At 42.2% G+C, this 20067-nt stretch overlaps 3 protein-coding genes across 3 annotated transcripts; 1 reads left to right on the forward strand and 2 right to left on the reverse strand.

Moving 5' to 3' along the window:
- Nucleotides 1-3278: 3278 nt before the first annotated feature.
- On the reverse strand, nt 3279-6889 carry zgc:162171 (uncharacterized protein LOC565931 homolog). The gene is made up of 3 exons (XM_012830776.3): nt 6140-6889; nt 4791-5071; nt 3279-3513 (listed from the first exon to the last, which is right to left on the reverse strand). The coding sequence occupies exons 1-3, from the start codon at nt 6345-6347 to the stop codon at nt 3313-3315; spliced, it is 690 nt and encodes a 229-aa protein (XP_012686230.2). The 5' UTR covers nt 6348-6889; the 3' UTR covers nt 3279-3312.
- A 266-nt stretch (nt 6890-7155) lies between these two features.
- Nucleotides 7156-11755, forward strand: rab39bb (RAB39B, member RAS oncogene family b). The gene is made up of 3 exons (XM_012830857.3): nt 7156-7694; nt 8738-8964; nt 10554-11755. Exons 2-3 carry the CDS (start codon nt 8750-8752, stop codon nt 10978-10980), a joined length of 642 nt encoding a protein of 213 aa, XP_012686311.1. The 5' UTR covers nt 7156-7694; nt 8738-8749; the 3' UTR covers nt 10981-11755.
- Nucleotides 11756-13366: 1611 nt separating this feature from the next.
- vbp1 (von Hippel-Lindau binding protein 1) lies at nt 13367-19681 on the reverse strand. The gene is made up of 6 exons (XM_012830858.3): nt 19541-19681; nt 18309-18433; nt 17291-17357; nt 17095-17193; nt 15774-15912; nt 13367-14056 (listed from the first exon to the last, which is right to left on the reverse strand). Exons 1-6 carry the CDS (start codon nt 19619-19621, stop codon nt 13986-13988), a joined length of 582 nt encoding a protein of 193 aa, XP_012686312.1. The 5' UTR covers nt 19622-19681; the 3' UTR covers nt 13367-13985.
- Between the last annotated feature and the right edge of the window lie 386 nt (nt 19682-20067).

Genomic DNA, 20067 nt, shown 5'->3' on the forward strand with positions numbered 1-20067 from the left:
CTTGATTACTTCTGCAACTGTGTTTCGACTGATTTTTAGTGGTCACTGATCTCCCTGTATCCTTTTCCATCTTTGTGAAGTCTCACAACCAGAGTTTTTCATTTCTCTGGCATTTATTTTCCATGGGGAGCCATGATGTAGACATAGATACAGCCTATAGGACCAAAAGTGAGACATTTCTGGTGTCCACAGGTCATTTTATAACCATGTTCATGCAATATGGGTAGTTGGAAAGCACAGGTGTACTCATTTTTGTTTCAATGCTGCCGGGTGTATTCACTGTTGTTGCATTGAGTTTCAACTTTGAGGCCTGTATTTTCAATACAGTCTTTCTAAAGTCTTTGTTTTTTACTGTTCGTGAGAGGAAATGCTCTGCTTGTCAACTTAGCAATAATGCAATTCTTGAGAGGTGATACAATTTTGAATCATTTGTCATTGAAATGATATTGCACAGAAGTGAACTCTACTCTCTTCTGTTGTATGCTGTAGGTCCTGACTGGATCCAGGTCTGTTCAGTGCTGCTCAAATGGCTGCGGATCAAGGCAAGATCCAGAGTCCACTTTCAGAGGCGTGTGTAGACGCTCAAAAAAATGAAAACATTTGTGCAAACCCACTTCATCAAGTCTGACTGGCAAGTAGTCAAACTGTCTAGGAAGGGCAATTTCATGTGCGCAAAACGTAGGTAATTGGTCCTCTTAAGCCCTTTAAAGTGGGCTAATCTGTTAATTGAACCTGACATGCTCCTCAAAGAGACGTATAGGCCCCTAATTTCATTGATGAGCAACGCATCTGGCAACACGCAGAGTCCGCCGTGCATGGCCTAAAGGTAATTTATTAACATAAACAATACAATTTAATAACATAAACAATACAATGATATCATGTTGTTAATTTCATGACATGAGCAAGATCCTAAGCGCAATCATGGTTGGGTCAGTGCACAGACGTGGTAGTTCCAAAATGACTTCCTTCAACACATTTTTTCCCCGTGAAACTTCTAAATGATTTCATGTCAGGCTGACCTCCCGCACAAGGACCTTCGTCTCCTCTGGAATAAACCGTTCTATTTGTGACAGAAAAATTGCTTGCTCTATTACTGAGCTTTGTGTGAACGTTAATAAGGTATGGTTGAATCATTGTGACTGTCTGATAAAGAATGACTTCATTGAATTATGACAGTGAGTGTAGATGTTTTTTAAACATGAAGGTCAAGCTACTTGCTGATTTCTTCACATTCCTGATAATTTCCATGAATAAATGAATGAAGGCTTACACTTTCTACAGGCCTTTGTAGATATGCCGTGAAGCATTTCACACATATAGTCTCCTTGCCAGTATATGCTCTCCACACACGGTCTGAAGGTGAAAAGAAAGTATGCATCACTGGCATTACCATTCTTTGGTACTCAGAAACTTGAAGTGCTGTGGACTTACCATCCCATCAAGAATAAACTTTATGTTAAAATAAAATAATTAAAAAGCTGATAGTTTTAAGTTTAAGTTCATAAAATGCTACATTTGTCCTCAATGTGATATTTCATCCCAGTCCCAGATTAATTTCAGTGCATTTTGAATGTGTAGTGGTGACATTATCCCAAAAATAAATTATTTACACAACATATAAAGGTTGTGGTTGTGGTAATTGTTTCCCCTTGGATTCTCTGTATTTCCCCAACAAGTGTAACATACTGCAGCCCTGTAGTTGCACGTTGTCAAACTGTCACGGCGGTGGAAAGTAACATGGGGTCCGTGCTGTTGCACTACCCCTGCTCTCTTGTTCGGTCCTGGTATGCCTGGAAAACAGATGCCACGCCATATGCACTGTGTGGTTTAATAAGCAAGTGGCATTATACACATGTTGTACTCGTGCGCGTGGGCTTCGCTGCTCCCCTCTCTGTGGCATTTAGTTTAAGCAACGAGAAGACGTGAGGTCAATTACAAAGGGGGGAGAGAGAGAGAGGGGAAAGCGGGTTGGCTGAGATGTCGCAGCACAGTGTGAAGTTGAGGACTAATAAGAAAATGAGAGCATGGAATCCTAGACTCAAATGGTAAATATGTCCGGAAGGTTCCGGCCCAAACCATGCGGTTCTGCATCAGATGGAGGCCGTGTTCCTTCTAGGGGGTGGAACAACATGACATACACACAAAGGGCATGATGGTTAACAGTTTAGATCAATCCCACTCACGCGCTCCTCACCCCCAGCCAGAAAAGCTTCTTTCCATCAGTGCTTAAAGCTAACCGGATTGAATTATAATGCTCTTCACCTCCGTCACCAAGTGCCACTGATGAGTTCAGATGGGTATGCAAACTAAGGTATGATGGAACTGGATACTGAGAATTTATTATAATATTATTAGTATATATATATTAGTCATATATCAATTCAAGTTCATAATTTCCATACAGATAATTAAGATGTATGGATACATCCCTCTGTATTTGAGTGCTGTAAGGCGCTGAAGAGTCATGAAGTAGACAATGAAAGAGCTGCCTGGCCTGACAATGAATGGGGTGAAGGGTGGGTAGAGATGATGATGGTGGCGTGCAGAAATTAGCAGCTGGCTGTCCGTTATCTTTAGACCATACAGAGCAAAGCAAAGGCAGGCATTATTCCTTTCACAAAGAATGAGCATAAAATGACAATCAATTCTATTCAATGTTCTGTGAATTTTTAATCAGGCACTCAGTGTTCCGGTCATATTATCATACACTCAGTTTCATGCTGATCATGTAATTGTACAACTTAATACCTCAGTCTGAGAAAAGGATCTTTCTAGAGCAAACTAGAATTTATGTGTTTATTGATTGCAGATTCATTTTTTGAACACAGGTGTCACAGCACGTCAGTCGTAGCTTGTCAACACAATTGCTTATTTGAGCACAAAACACCATCAGTACCAAGAGTGTTATGTAGGGATGTCATTACCTCACAAACTCCTACTCAAAAGCCGACACATGAAACCGTGTTGCTGTGTAATTAAAACTACAGCTCAAGTGAGAGTGATAGACGAATAACTAAACCATACATCTCATCTGTGAAGGAATTCAATCCGCTATTTCTATCTTTTCTATCTCACTGTTTCTCTCTCGCTGGTCCTTCACTCTCACTCTCTCTCTCTCTCCCTCCCTCTCGCTCTCCCTCACTCTGTCTCCCTCCCTCTCTCCCTCTCCCCCTCTCGCTCTCCCTCCCTCTCTCCCTCCTTCTCTCTCCCACTCTCTGTCTCCCTCCCTCTCTTCCTCTCTCACTCTCCCTCCCTCTCTCTCCCTCCCTCCCTCCCTTCTTCTCTCTCCCACTCTCTCTGTCTATTTGTTCACTCCCTCCGGTCTCTTCTGTTTGTTGGTAGGAGCTTAGAGCATCCAGAGCAGCTCGGACCTCCTCTCTCGTGGAGGTTGTAGTCGAAGGAAGGTAGGATGACTACGTTGGGGTCTGAGTCCGCAGGCACGTTATCTGTACTGCTTGACATAATGTTCTCCACCAGGCACGTGATTGCTGCTTCGATGTTTGTATCATCCTACATGGGGAAGGAAGTTAAACGAAGAGAGAGAGAGAGGTCATAAGAATCATTACATGATGACTAACATAATAACAGACAAGTAAAGAAGTGGTCTTAACCGTATTGTTTTGTCCTATAGTGGGAGAGAGAAAGAGTTAGGGACAAAGAAGAAGAAGGAGCAAGAGATAGAGATAGCAAGATTCATTACACGCTGGAAAACAGCTGTGAATAGTCGCACAGTATATTCAACCATATTATCAACCATATTCCTGTATCAGTACTGTATCAACCATACCAGTATCAACCATATTCTTTTCTAAATTGTAAATGTGAAACTTTACCTTAAGATATGTAGTCTATTACTCCATGTTTACAGACACATACAAAGTCTCAGGAAACTGCATAATAATCGACAATTACATGTGATATGCTCTTCACTAACACTACGTACATTCCTACAGGCATGATTCATCCATGAATTATTCCTACTTAAATATCCAAGTGCACCAGTTAATGTTTTTATGTTAACTAATGACCCATCAAAGTGGTCTATACTCTACTTATATAAAGCAACTGTATACTATATCCTATATAAAGCAACACCGTGGATCAACCTCATGTGAACCATGTTAAATAGAGCCTCCGGCAATGAAAGCTTTTTGTACACCAAGGCTTTATGTACCTAGGGAAAATCAACCGAACAGTCCCAGTTATCGTGCCATTGTAAAATATTCAAAGTGCCGTTATGCTTACCATAGCTGACAAGGAGCTTCACAGTCAGTTGGCCTTTTGGATCAATTAAATACCTTGCCTCACACATTCTAATGCAAACACTGCAGTGACAGGACTTAGCCGCTGTAGAGACATCTAGAATATCAATACGTTCACTTTGTCTTGCGTCAACACAAACTACTTTAGAAATGATTTAAAGCAGCAGTTAGGAGTTCTGGTCTAAAACTAGCGAGCTAACACCAGGCATGCAAAAACCTTGCAAACACCAACAGACATTCCGTTTGTTTGTTTGTTTTTGTTTTCCTGCTAGACTAGCAGTGAGTAAACCTGCAGGAGTTTAAACGTAATTATCATACATATAACTAAAGAATCCTCAGCATCAGTATCACATGATCCACTTCTAAGACCACAGCCTAAGCTGCACCACAGACCCTGTTGGTTCTGGAGGGTACGTGGTCTCGACCCCTGACCCAGGCTAGGGACAGGCCTACTCCAGGGTTTGGGCCTAAATGGCACATGTGATCCGCAGACGTGCAAAACATACAAAGACTCATCAGGTTCACCTTGGCAGAGGTCTCGTACCAGCCAACAAAGCCTTGCTCGCGGGAGAACGTGTCCAGCTTGGGCAGTTTCGAGCAGAGGCCATAGCGCTGTTGGTCACATTTATTTCCCAGCAGGACTACCGGCACGGGGCGGCCATTACAGAGCGCCACCTTGGCGTCCAGGTCACCTTTCCATTTGAGAACTGCTTGGAAAGTGGAGAAACGGGTCATGTCGAAGACTACCAACGCGCCCACCGCCTCCCGGTAGTACACGCGCGTCATGTTACCATAGCGCTCCTGCCCTGTTGGAGAGAGACATGAAACAGACACACAGCAAGTATTGAATGTCTGTGACACTCTGTGGTGCTTTGTCAAGTTAAAAGCATTTATTATAAACAAATGCAGTCAATGTTGAGGCCTCCTCAGGATTTCAAAAGCACACCTCATGATTTTGAAAGCAAGCCAGCATGCCACTCTACACCGTTACTTGAGCAATATTTTTTTTAATCGCCTACAACAACAACAACAACTCTCTGTTTGGTTTCAGGGTTAATCTCATTACACGGTGTGTTTTTCTGCTGTGTTGGGCATGCTACCCAAGTGTGACAACTGCAGGAGGTGGAACCTGGTCTCACATGATTCCAATAGAGGATAGGGCAGAGGATAGACCAGCTGATGGTAGCACGAGACAAACATTCTCTCTACTTAGAGGACCCTGAGATGGGAAAGACAGAGGCAGACCCAAATCGACACAAAATGCTGACTGTGCTGATGGGAGTATTTGTCAGACAAGGGGAACTGTGCTTCAATGTGTTCATTATCTCTTCATTGCTTCTCACATATGTGCATTGCTTTAGACTACTCTTTAGGCCAAGCCTTGCTCATAGGCTATATCATAGGCAGAACGATACAAATAAAGGTCTGGTGTTATAAGCACTTACGCCTATGTAGACAAACATGCTACAATTCTCAGTATGTGTGCATGCAAATTGAACAGAACACGGAAGGGTTCCCTTTTAGTTGCGGCACTTTCTCGTTTTACAGTGAGGTTAATGTTAGATCTTATCAGCATGTCATGTGGATGGGTGTTAGTCACCCCTTCCTGACGACAAAACGACATTCGCACTCAGACTTAAATAGCTGGCATGTTTTCCAGTACGCTTAGTCAGTTTTGTTGAAGTTTTGTGTTTTTGCATGCCTGTTGTTAGCTCGCTAGTTTTAGACCAGAACTCCTAACTGCTGCTTGCCTACACAGATCGTAAAGTAAGCTCCCACATAAGGCTGTGCAGCGTCCTAATTAATAGACGAATTAGAACATAATGTTACATCAACTTGGAAAAGTGAATAGTGAAGGAAATATTTAGACATACCAGCAATATCCCATAGCTGTAGGCGCACGACAGTCTGCTGGTCCCAGTTCAGCACTTTTAGTGCAAAATCCACTCCTATAGTGGCGCGGTAGTGTTGAGAGAAGATCTGATGGACATAGCGCTTAATAATAGACGTCTTACCGACACCTAAATCTCCTATCACAAGGACTTTCAACAAACGTTCCTGTTGCATAGCTATGTAATGCATAGGCTACTTTTCAAATAAGTTGTTCTGTGTTTGCATTGGTGATATGGGATAAACTAATCGCACTAAGACTCGAAAAAGAATCAAACATGCATCCACTTGACGTGGGCTAGGCAGACTACTGAATTTTCTGTTCTATTCGCTTGAAATATAATTCATTATCTTTCAACTACTTTGCACCTTGATGATAAGAACTGTAAGCAATAGTCTCTATTCATTTTCTTCTGTTCCTGAAAGTTCACTGTCTAAAGTTTTAGTCCCCGTCTCGATTAATCCCTCGAAAATAAGTCTGTCAAAGCGCTGTCAGGTCATAATCTCGACGCAGGGCTCCGGCGACGAAGTATGGAGAGAAAGATTAGAATCTCCAATCTCCATCCATGTCGGGATAGCTCGCGAGGACCTGTCAAAGGGTTGGTGTGCTCAGGGACCGCGCCCCCTCGCTCCAGAAAGTTGCTGCGCACCCAGGGTTTCTGTAAGAGCAGAAAACTACATAGTCCACTGTACCCACACAGGAAACGTCGGGCCAGCCTGACCGTAAACTCAAACAGCCAAAAGGGATATTTGGCTTTTGGTTCAAATTAACTGAGACATCTAATCAGACATCCAAATGAAAGGACGCATATCAACGTGTATTTTTCTGTTCTGATACAGACAGATAATTATGTAGCATACATTTCTCTATGCGCCTTTGCAAAGAAAAGCTAATGATATTTGAGACATTCTCTTGAACATCCACTTATTTATGTTTCTGTAAAATGCTCTTGGGCCTTTCAAATGATCTCAAATTAAATAGTTTGTTTTCAATTATCTCTGGGGTTACTGTAAAAGCCATTTTCATGATCAAAGATGAAATAATACTGTTAATTCATGTCAGGTGCAGGACTGAATATTTTACTGCGCAACTAGTGCACACTTTACGGTCGTGGTGCTGATGCGGGATGAGTCAGGCTATATGATGCTGCTGATGTTGCTGCCATTTCATCAGCAAAATTGCAAACATTTCTTCATCTTCAAAACATGGAGTGAAAATAACACATCATAATATCATAATTAGTGCTTTAGTCGATTCGCCACGTGGTTGAGCTAGTGTATGTGATCCACACCCTTTCTGAGTCGTATTTCGACAAGAACAAAAGACGGAGTGGCTGTGCCCTCTTTTTTCTTCGGATATTCTCGAGAATTATAGATAACAGGAGGTAGACGGGTCGATGGGTAAGGGATAACAGGGTTTTGTACGTTTATGCGTTTCCTAGAGGGGCTGTTTTTCTGTGCACTTTCAAGAACATCGAGGATCCCTTCGGCGTCATGGAACTCGCCGTTTCCCAGCTTTGAACGGCTCGATCAAACACCGTAAGCAGAAACCACTTTATGTTCTGTAGCCTACTCTATTCCTACCATGCTAACACCGTGATTGCAAATAGCCTATAGGCCTTAGCATCGAGGTTGTGTATCCATTGTATAGCCTACTGTTTGGGAACAGGTGGGGTGATTACGCAATCGTATTAAAACGTTTTGTCAAATAAATAGTAGACGCACTGTCAGCAGGTGTTTAACTGCTACAGCAATTGTGTTCCTTCTTAAAAGCAGTAGGCCTATAATTCACATCCTCTAAAGAGCGTCGGGAGGCTGTGGTTGCTAAGCTATTGCTCATAGGAAATGGTGATCCAGTTGGGTAATTGAGGGGCGGTGGGGGTTGTACGTGCATCGCTGTTTTCCTACAACCACAAACAAATGATGAGGTTGAAATAACATTCATGGAAGGACAGATCCCATTCGTCCTCCTTTTAACAGCAGACAATTTAAGGTGGGTTTGGCATGACACAGTGATCATGAAACCAGGGCCTCTAGTCATACTATTATTTTACAAGGTACATGCTAAAGGCCATATAGCCTTGAGTGAAAGAGGTCATAAAGATTATGATACCAACTATGTCAACAAAAGTTCTTAGAAAAGCATTAATTCGTTAGGAATAGGAGGGGGAGTAGGCTAGACAGTGGTTCACGTGCATTTGAGAAGGCCTTACTGACTTCTAAGCTATTTTATAAGCAGATTGCCATGTCATGTGCTCTTAATTAATATTTAGAACGGGGCTAAATCTCAACAATCACTACACTCAGAGGGTTTTGGTGGCATTACAAAGAGATTAGAATGACCCAAGCCTCGTGGTAAGACCTACTACAGCCCGGAACAGGACGGACAGTAAAAATAAATCACGTAGAATTGCAGTTTGCTGTTCACCACATTCCCATTTCAGTCAGTAGGATATAGGGCGGACGCATGCCTATAGGGAGGAGTGATTAATACAGAGATAATATAGACATTTAGTTTGCCTTTCACTGAAAAAAAAAATACTCTTTAATTTGCTTTATGTGCGCTCCTTGCATGTCGGCAGACCCGGATAGACATGGAGGCGATATGGCTGTACCAATTCCGACTGATTGTCATCGGTGACTCCACCGTGGGGAAGTCGTGCTTGATCCGACGCTTCACCGAGGGGCGTTTCGCTCAGGTGTCAGATCCTACTGTGGGGGTGGACTTCTTCTCTCGCCTGGTGGAAATCGAACCGGGCAAGCGCATCAAACTTCAAATCTGGGACACCGCAGGCCAGGAGCGCTTCAGGTACATTTGAGTGACGCGTGGTTATTTCTGTTACTTTGATGTTGTAACAGTCTGTGACCTTCAGGCTCTTGAACGAAAGGATGTCAAAGTAAGCTACTCATTGCAAAAGGGAAAATGTCCCATGGTTGCTCCTGAAGATATTATAATATTCATATTATTAGCAATGGGAAAACAGTAAACCTGAAGTGCCACACCTGTACTGTACATTTATGAACTAAATAAACTACATTTATTTATGACCAATTTACATCCCAAAAGCTTGAAGTGACCGAGTCAAGAACATGTTAGTTCTTTCAACAGCACAGTAATATTTAGTAGAGGGGAGAAATGCAAGAGCTGGAATGCTGCAAGAGCTGGAATGCTGCCAGACTGAATGTCCTTTGCATTCCTTCAGAAAACAAATATGGCTGTTTGGGTTATTACATGTCTTTTTTTTGCTATAACTGAAAAGCTATTCCCAACTATATCTGGACTTATTTAGAAGCCTACTTCCACAAGATTGACAAACCTCTAAAAAAACCCACCTTTTGTCAGTTCAGCTTAATTTTGACATAAAAATGAATGCACATTGTAAAACTTGCAAATAACTATTCCCACTTTGATATGGTTACATTGTGCAAATTACTACTCTGGATCTAGATTATGTCTTTTATTCTGACATTCTTGGCATGCTACTTCCCTTCTCCATTTAACCTCCCATCATCTTGTTAACATCACCTCTCCTCACACATCCCTGTTACAGTATATCACTTGGCAAACCACCTGACTCTCACACTCTCCATTTCTAACATCTCGCAATCTCTCTTAATATTTTCACATCACAGAATGCAGCCCTTTCCTCTCAGCACTCCCTTATTCTAACCTCTTTTTCTCTCTTATCTCCTTCTCTTTCTCCATTCTTCTGTTCTCATCTCTTCCACGAAAGGGAATGTTTCCTCATCTTTCACATCTCTTCTTTCTCTTCACTTCATTTCTCACTCCTCCAGACACATCAGACTGTCATCACTCAGGTTGTCCCTCCATTTTTTAACGATTCTCCTCCCAGTCCGCCATCTTCTCCAAATATATCGAGGGTTTCTTCACGCTCTCCTCCGTTCAGTTGTTCATCTCCCTCTTGTCACACCACACCCTTCTCTCTCTCTCTCTCCTCCTGCCCTCGATCTCTCTGTAATAAAGGTATCTCCAAAGCATTTAGTCCAGACCTTACTCCCACTCCCTTTATTCCCTGGGACACTCATCCCCCTTCCCTATGTCCATGCCCAAACCATCAGGTCCATTATCAGGACCACTTCTCCTTCACACTCACCTTTCTCTTCCTTACTTCATATTGTTTTCAATACCAAGAACCTGTCTATGCTCAAGCCATAAGGTCCACCACCAGAGGTTATGATACCTTCCCACTCCATCCCCCAATGTCTCTTTTTAATAAACACAAAAAAACAATCAGGTCTATCACTAGAGCTTACTGATACCCCCTCTCTTCCCACACTCTCAACTAAACCCCCCACTTTGTCTCCCTCCTTCATCCGCTCTTCTTTTAAAAAAATAACAAAAAAACTCTCTATCTGTCTTCTCTCCGAAACCATCAGGTCAATCACCCGAGCTTACTACCGCAACTCTGTGGGCGGCCTCCTGCTCTTCGACATCACCAACCGTCGCTCCTTCCAGAACGTGCACGAGTGGCTCGAAGAGGCGCGCAGCCACGTGCAGCCGCACAGCATCGTCTTCCTGCTGGTGGGCCACAAGTGCGACCTGGAGGCCCAGCGGCAGGTTAGCCGGCAGGAGGCCGAGAAGCTGGCGGTGGCCTACGGCATGCGCTACGTGGAGACGTCGGCGCGCGACGCCATCAACGTGGAGAGGGCCTTCACCGAGCTGACGCGCGACATCTTCGAGCTGGTCAAGCGCGGCGACATCACCATCCAGGAGGGCTGGGAGGGGGTGAAGAGCGGCTTTGTGCCCAACGTCGTGCACTCCTCTGAAGAGGTCACCAAAAGCGACCGCCGGTGCCTGTGCTGAGTGCCCCATCCCCAAACCCCGTCTCTCACTCTGTCGTTCTCTCATTCGGGCGAGCTGAGCCATCGAGCCTAGACGACTTCCAGATTACTCCTCTCTCTCTCTCTCTCTCTGGCCTCTCTTCATCTATCTGGCAGTCTTTCTTCACCTGAGGTCACCCTCGTTTTGCCAACCCCTTTCTGCCCATTACTCCTGTAGTCACAGAATGTTCTTTGGTTTCCATAAGGATCCTTATTCCTCACTTGCCTGTTCAGACGCCCACCACTCTCACTCTCAAATAGTTACTGCTCCACCCACTGATTTTTTTCTTATCCAATTAAATCACTCCCAAACAACACATCACCAATGAGCCTCCACTTCTTTTTGGAACAGTTTTGGGACCTCCTCCCTTCCCCCTAATGCCCCCTCCCTCTTTCTTGCTGCTAGATAATGTCCACCAGATCCAGTTGAACTCTTTTGAGTTAGTAGACGGTGAAGGTGATGCGCTATAGATTGGGCCTATCACAGGCATTATAAACGGAAAGGGGTGAAGACACAGATGTCAGATGGGACTGATGAGTCTGACAAGATCTGTGTTTTTTTTCTCTCCGTTACCAAAACACTGTCTCTCGAACGCCTCCCAGCTTGTGACTGTATTGCCTCTGGATGAAGTGGACCGCAACATGGAGATGTGAAGTGGGGAAGATTGAAAATTCAGATTTTTGTCCATGACCTTCCAGCCATCACAAGCCTGCCTATAAAGACTGAGATAAACTCTTCGATAACATCATTGACACCCTATTCAGTTGACATCAGAGTAGATCGCACACTATAAAGTTGCATTCCAAACAAAAATGAGTGACCATCTGAAACGATGTGAAACAAATGATTGCACCACTCTAATAGTTGTGTTTTAGCTTTTAATTATTGCATTTTTATTCACTAAAAGGCCAAAAAACTGCAAGAGGGGATGTTTTATGAGTATGAAACACTGATCTGCCTTTCTCATTAAGCTTTTGGTTTTCAGACTGGATTGACACTTGTTAGGAGCGATAGCATCGTTGGATTACTGTGAATGAGGTGTAACTGGGAAAAAACTGATGGAACTTCCGGTCACTTGCACAGAAAACAGTCTTGAAGCACTGGATGTATTTAAGAGTTGACAAGAGACTTGTGTCCTTTCTGCATATCCAGTCCCATTGCCTCACACCATAGTTTCAACATTACCTTGAAGGAATCTGCAGGTTTGACTGACGATTAACATTTGCCCATCAGTGCATTGCCACCTTTGTTTTCTTTTTTGAAGAGGTGATGGCTCTTTGTCATGTGTCACTGAATGTACTCCCTGATATTCTTTCAGACTAACAATCATTAGTGTGTAGGTGAAACGGAATTGTGGGTAATGTAGTCTATGGTGGGACTACACCTACAAATGGTTTCTATGTATGCAGAAACACAGGCCTGAGGTTGCTGTACTTAGGAAGGTCCTGTAAGGCTTAAGAGGGAAACCTAAACCATTTTCTTAGCCCCACTATTCTTTAGGAAGACATGCTAGTCACTATTAAAGCTCTAACTACACTACATTAACTTATTTGACTCCCTGGAAATCATTGCAGCACAATGGGTTTCTACAGTTGACCTGCCCGCGTGATATATTGGGCCCGGTACACAGTTGTGCCAGACGAGGACCCCACTGGGTCACACAAAGGCCCTCACATTCCCTTCTGTGTTTTTTTTGGCCCCAACCGACCTCACCTTTTGCAGAACCAGAACTGAACTGACGTTCTCGTTTCTCCCAAAGCCCAAACGAGTATGAGATTTTAGAGATATACTTTTCCTCTCACCTGCTATTCTCTTGTCTCTTCTGTTCTTTGAAACCAGAAAAAAAATCCCTCCCCAAAAATTACTCACTCTCTTCCCAGCTCCTCTCTGTCTCTGTGCTCTGCTATCTTTTTTCCTTAATTTTGTCCCAACCAGGCACCCATACTTAAAGATGCTGACATGGAGCTGACCTAATGAATCAGAATGGTCCAACTCCCCAGAAGGCAGACAACTCTGGGCAGGACCTGGCCTTGAACAGGGCCAGAACTGTCCCAGACTTAGCTGACATAAGGGATGTCATTTAACTGTTTCAACATAGGTATGGAGTGCCCTGTACTTCTTATTTATCAAAAATAACTTGAACTGTACTAAAAAGAATAAAATAATGTGATGAACAAACTGACTGATCTGGTTTTTCCCCCCTATCCTTGTCGTTGTGGCTTTTCAGAGTAGAATTCAGATAAAACATCTCAGTAAACCTTTTAAGTGGTCATGTTGAACACCTTGATAAACTGTTGTTTAGTACATCTGAATAGGTACAAGAAAAGAAGCAGACACCAGATTGACACTCTTATGATGGCCTGCCTCATTTTTTTCTCATTAGTTCTCATTCAGTATTTAATGAATACAATGGAACAAATAAATACAAAGATGAAAGACAAGAGAGGAGAAAACAATGACAGGGGACATCAAATGACCAAAAGAGCCTGATGACAAACAGGAACAAGTGGAAAAAAGAGGAAGGGTGCTCGAAGGCGTGTCAGTTCCTGTAGTTTAAAATCTGGCTGACCAGATTCCAAAACAACAATTCCCATCATGCCATTTGGCTAACATGAAGCCAAAGTCATAGCGTACCCTCACAAATACGGCAGCTTCGAAATGAATCACAAAGAAGAGGAAGTTCAAAGCGTGGAACAGGCAAGCGGAAAGAGATGGGAAGACTGTGGAAAAAAAACGAGGGAGTAAGCTGAAGTCGGAACTTTGAAGACGGACTAATAATTGATAATAAAAAGAATACAAAAAAAAACTGCCTTGGTAACCTTTCTTTTTTTTTCTTTACTTGAAAAAAGACTTTTAAAAAGTAACAAAAATCAATAGATTACGTTGAGTGCAGAGTGAGAACATATGCATGGGCACGGGCGAGGACTAGGGGGCGGGGGGTTGATTTCTGGATGGTTGGTGGGGGGCGGCGAGGGCACAGCCGATCTTTAAGACGACGACTTGAGGAGGTTGTCTTGGCTTCTTTTCTTAACGTCGTAATTGTAGACTCGCGCCATGTCTGAAGAATGCTGGTTAAGGAACAAACATCTCCATTCTGACCTTTAAATAATCCATAATTTTCCTACTTGGGTTCTTCATGAACAAATAGGCTGATGCTGAAAATGTCACAGTACAAACTCTGAATACTGCCCACAGTTGTATGTAAAAATTGGGCACTTCTGGGCACATGTCATAATTACGATTGAAATATTTGTGTTACATTGCATAACATTTGAAACAATGCTAACTCTTAGTATTTGTTTGCTGCATGACCCCTTTTTACTTGAAAAAATAAGAAATTGTTATGATGCGCAGTGCCCAGTGGTGTCCAAGCCTGTTCAATAGAACCCTTGGAGCCCTTATCTGACATGAGCAAACTGGCTCTGTGTATAACACTATAGAGCCTTGAGACAATGAAGCACCTCGAGACAATTTCATTGCGTTTTGGCGCTATATCAATACATTGAATTGAACATTGGCTACAGACACAGATGGTGTATCAATATTGTCCATCAACTTTGCATGTCACACTAACCAAACCATATGGTCGGAACAATCTAAATGTAGGACATGAACTGGGAAGTGAATTGGTACGTGAAGCAAACGGAAGGATCTAGAACACTGAACATATTTAAACAAATATGGGGCGGTTCTGAGCAGACCTGACCGATATTCTGTTGCAACCCTCGTGTTGACCAGCTTTGGTTTCATGTCTCCATAAGAGAAGGGGCATGACGCCATGCTATCCATGCTTCTACAGTCATTGATTGGGATGCTGACCCTTGTTGTTTACACAGGGTGAACATTCGAACCTGTCCAAACTGCAGTGAACAAAGACGTTACACATGATGTAGACAGATTTAGTGCATGGTGGTAATGGGATCGTATTTTAAAACATCACGAAACCCTGCTTAGCATTGTACCGATCTGAAAATCCAGCAGAGGAAAACAATGGGCAGCTAATCCCCACTAATGGGGTGTTGGCAGTGGCCTTGACACATTATTTGCGCAAGGTGAAGCCACTATTTTTCCTCAACGATGTTACCAAGAGTCTCATCTTCTCCAGTAAAGATCCAGGGTGTAACAGAGACATCACACAGGAATTTACAACCAATGAAGCGTTTTGGAGTAAATGCAGATGAATCTGCCGCTTAAATATTCCAATGTATATATTTATATTTCAATGTATATATTTATATTTCAATAAACATCTGTCGGTCGGTCTGTCTGTCTGTCTGTCTGTTATTACCTGTGCCACACACAAGTATACATTCTACAGTGCTACGGTGGACACATAAAGAATATATATGGTTACATCCTTTAAATAGCCTACACCAGCATCAAATTACTGCATTACAATTAGAAAATGGCAATCCCCTCTACATGAAAATGACAATGTCAGGTCTACCTTTGAAAACATCCTTAAATGTGAGGTACAAAACTATACATCTAAGAGGCTCCACACTTAATTCTGTACTGACCAGAATATTTTTCTAATTGTGGTGTCGCGCTATGTCACTTCCAGCAATCAAGAGACATATTGCCAAAATGTGAAACTGGCTCCTGACATTTTGAGTGGTTTTCCGTCTCTGGACTGCAGCGCTTCACGGATGAGGGGTTGCAACAGCTGTCAAACAGCATCTGACAGTACGTACCCTGGTGATGAATTCAAAGCCCGTATGGTGCAATGAATTCGGAGGAGGATTTTGTGTGCATAGGCTCTTATTCAAGGATACTGACTTCCGTGGTGGTAAACTGGTCTCTGAGGAAGTCGAGGTCGTCTTCCAGGGAATCCAGGTTTTTGGAGGCTGTGGCTAGATTCTTTTCCAACAGGGACTCTGCCTCGTCAATGTCGTATTCCAGCATAACATTGGCCTGGTCAAATAAAAAAATCACCACATCATACAAATATAACTAGCAAAAACGGGTTGATTGACAAGGTTCCCGTTCATTATTCCCAAAGAGCAAAAAGATCCCGATGATCATCTTGCCTTGATATTGACAAGTTGAAGTTGACAACAAATAAAAACAATATAGCATTAACTACTACAAATATGTTCACCACTGACACAACAAGTTAAGTTCAAGACACAACATAACAAAATGGACTATGCATCTCTTCACACAACACTTTATTATATATACTAAATACTCTGCCAAGGAGGTTATGTTTTCGTTGCCGTTTGTTTGTCTGTCAGCAGGATTATGCCAAAACTCCGAGGCGAATTTTCATGAAACTTGGTGTAGGGCTGTAGCATGGGCAAATAACCCATCACATTTGGAAGCAGATCAGGAATTTTACCACCGCTTTCTTTAACATTGCTAGACAGAGCATCTGGCCTTGACCTTGGCAGGGTCTATGCTCTCAGAGTGCCCTTGTAATCACTGTTCAGATAAAATGATCACACAAATATCACCTTCCTTTTGTGTTTAAAGGTTATGTAGGTAAATCAAACTGCTACAGGAAATGCTATAGGAAATGTTAGCAGTTCTGCTAGTATCTTCTAAACCTACCTATCTGCCTCCCTGCAATGCACTATACAAACACTACATAACATCCAGCATCTCTTGCGAAGCTTTCACATTGGAGGAGAACACATGCACCAATCTCATTTTTGGGTTGCTTATTACACAACCCATAAGAGTTGCAGAGCCAAGTGTTTTTTTGGTAAGCCATGAATTTAGGGGACAGCTTATCTTAAATCTTCCACGATGGGAGGATTTACTCAAGGTTCAAATATACTGCGTGATAAAATGCTGACCTCGCAAAAGACTAGGGCCCTGTGAGAAATGTTCACATCTCCAAAATAATGTGTTCATTTTGACGGTTTGCCAGGGCTAGTATTAAATACAGCTTTGCAAGAGAAAAACCTGCAAGAACGTTCTACACCTGACTTAAAATGAGTATTGTGGGTACTGTTAATACAGTTTTACTCGTCTGAAAATCTTCTTCTGATGCCTCACTGTTTTTAACACCACACTTCTCTACTGAAAATCTCTGAAAATTGACATGGTTCTATTATAATGTAACAAGTTGGATTTAAAATAAGCACTTACCCCAAGCCACAAGCACACTTTATCTGTGGGCGGGACCGATGCCTTACAGTATACGTTGTCCGCCAACAGGAAGTGAGTATTCATTGGCTCTGTCGTTTCCTGGAAGGAAGGAGACGAATGTCAGAAACAGACATATACAAGAAATGAAAAGGAAAAAAAGGAATAATAGAATAGAAAAAAAAGAAATTCTTCTCACCTTCTTCTTCTGCATGTGTTTTAAAATATCTAATGTCTGCTTGATTTGCGGAATCTGACTTTTCAATCTGTAATGCAAAAAGAGGGGAAAAAAATACTTAATCTACACGACAGGACAGTATGACAGAGGGACCCAGATGATTCAACCCTCCCACTACTTCTTGAGCACACACACCACTCTGGTCCCAGATGTCCGAAATGAATGAATTAAATTAAATTAAATTCAATTAAATTTATATAGCGCCAAAACAATACAATTGTCTCAAGGTGCTTTACAGATCCCAGTGCCTGGACCCCCTTAGAGCAAGCACAATGGCAACAGGGGCAAGGGGAAACTCCCTGTTAATCAGGAATTAAAACAGAAACAGTTCCTCATATGTACCCGGGATACAGTTCCTCAAATGTACCCAAGATACAGTTCATCATATGTACCCAGGAAACAGTTCTTCATATGTACCCAGGAAACAGTTCCTCATACCAGGAACATGCAACTCCCACATAGCACCAGAAGCTGGCATTAGCATTGCAACCTTTTCAACATTGCAACCTTTTCTTCTTGCAATGACAGTTTGGGTTATGCACCTCCATATTAGCCTACTCCCTCAAGAGACAGATAATTTACTTTTGTGAAACAATAAGACAATGCCTTTTGACTGTTTTATTGATAACTTGATGTTTATTGGTGACTTCATGTTTTTATTAAAAGCATTATGTTCCTTGATATTTAAAATGTTATCTTTTTTCAGTGAGTGCAAAAACACATTCCCACTGGAGCAATTAGTGTCGACACGACCAACAATAAATCCCAGTATCAATGTTCACCAAATCTATTTCTATCGAGTTGAAATTGTGAACACAAACAACAACACAACACATCTACCATACTGCAGCCTGTGCACCTAAGTCTATTCCCTTGTTGCAGACATATTAAAGCCAGGAGTTTTAAAGGCATCGTCATATCAGTGTCTTTAGGGTTAAGGGTCTGAGACACCACTACTTGTAAAAGGTCAAGAATGTACCTCTGTTTCTTCTGGGACAGGTTGAGTTCCATGTATTTGTATTTCTGGTACTGTTCATCCAGCTTCCTCAGCACAGCATCTGCAGTGTCATTGCCAGGCTGCTTCATGAAGGAGTCCACATCCTCCTACAACACCACCACAATACAAACAGTGGCTGTCAAGCAACTGGCATATTACTCTAGATATATAATATCTATATAGCTAATAACATTGCTGTGTTTGAACATTCTGACATTATTCATACAAAAAAAAAACAGACGCATCAGGTCTGTTGACCAATCCACGGGAGAAGGAATATGCTTACATGAATGACCAATGAGTTCGAAGCGTTAAAATGACTAATAGAGATATTTTGTCGGCTATCTGGTTATATTGGTTAGAGAGGGTAATCTTAATTGTTAAGTATAACAATCTCTCCTGGTCCAGTTTATCACAAGTGCCTACTGAATTGAAATGCAAGCTATTGTTATTTGAGCGACAACTGTGATGAAGGAATAAATGACAAGAATCACTGATTGATTTTAACACCCAGATGCGTCGGTGACAGCAGGGATTGGCGATTCGCCCGCACAGCTGTGGCTGCCACTCCTAACGAGCATTCTAAGGTAGTCACTAGCATTCTTGCTAATCCGGGCTCGCCCAGTCAACTGCAATATCTCAACGACGTAAAACGTAACGTGGAAGCAGACGCCGGTATCCACCCTGGGTTGGGCTGAGAATTACATGGCCAACTGAACATCCACCATGACTGCAGTGACATAATATCAAAAGCAACCCAGATACCAAACGCTAAGGAAGTACAAATAAGAATTCTGCAAACTAGCTTGCGAGCGAGCTTGTCAGACATGCTGGCTAGCTTTACAGTAGCAAACGTAGCTAACTATGAGAGGGTCCCATAAGGCAGTTCGTTTAAGACAATGTGGTACCCAAGACAACAGTAACGCTAACATTAAACTTTCCAAGATAAGATGAGCATGCACCTTTATTCACTGTTCAACTCCACATCAGAATCAACATTAACAACGCTGATCGACTGACTTATCCGCCAAATACCTAAAAGAATCTGGCGATAACACGCTACTCGACGTTATCGTTACTGCCATAAAAGGATGTGGGCATATGACTTGGGGTGGCTGCCCAAGACAAATTGACAACTACAACCACAAAGATCTCAAACTAAGTCGCTTTATATAGATGTAGATATTATATTATAACAGCACAACTTTACGCACCACAAATATTGCCTCGGGAATTCCGAGATGTTTTTTCTTATTTGCCGCTCCGGCATTGCCACTCTCTATGGTCGTCGCCATTTTAGGAAAGACTTGTGACTCTTCCGCCTTGCGCCTTCTTCTTCTCGTTCGTTCTGTCACTTCTTTGGGAGTTGTTAGGGCAGGAAATAACACGCACCTTACTGCCACCAATTGGTTTGGAGTGAGAAATGGAAAACATTTTACCTTTTCTTTTCTTTTTAGCATTCCCTCACACCACAAACATTTATTTTCATGAGACTAAAATCATTATAGTATACGGACTTTTTGTATTTTGAGTAATTTAAAGATATTACAACTAGAATGACACATCTGTTTAGTAAATTATTAGGCAACCTTCAATTTGTTACAATACAGTTATTATAGTTATAGTTAAGGTATTTAGCAGACACTGTTGTCCAAAGTGACTTGCAAAACATTAGATAAACAAACAGTAAAAACAACAATGACAAAATTAAGTAAATTAAGGCCTATAAATTCCAGATGAT

The sequence above is a fragment of the Clupea harengus genome, chromosome 18 (assembly GCF_900700415.2).
Source record: "Clupea harengus chromosome 18, Ch_v2.0.2, whole genome shotgun sequence".
Classification (NCBI taxonomy): Eukaryota; Metazoa; Chordata; class Actinopteri; order Clupeiformes; family Clupeidae; genus Clupea; species Clupea harengus.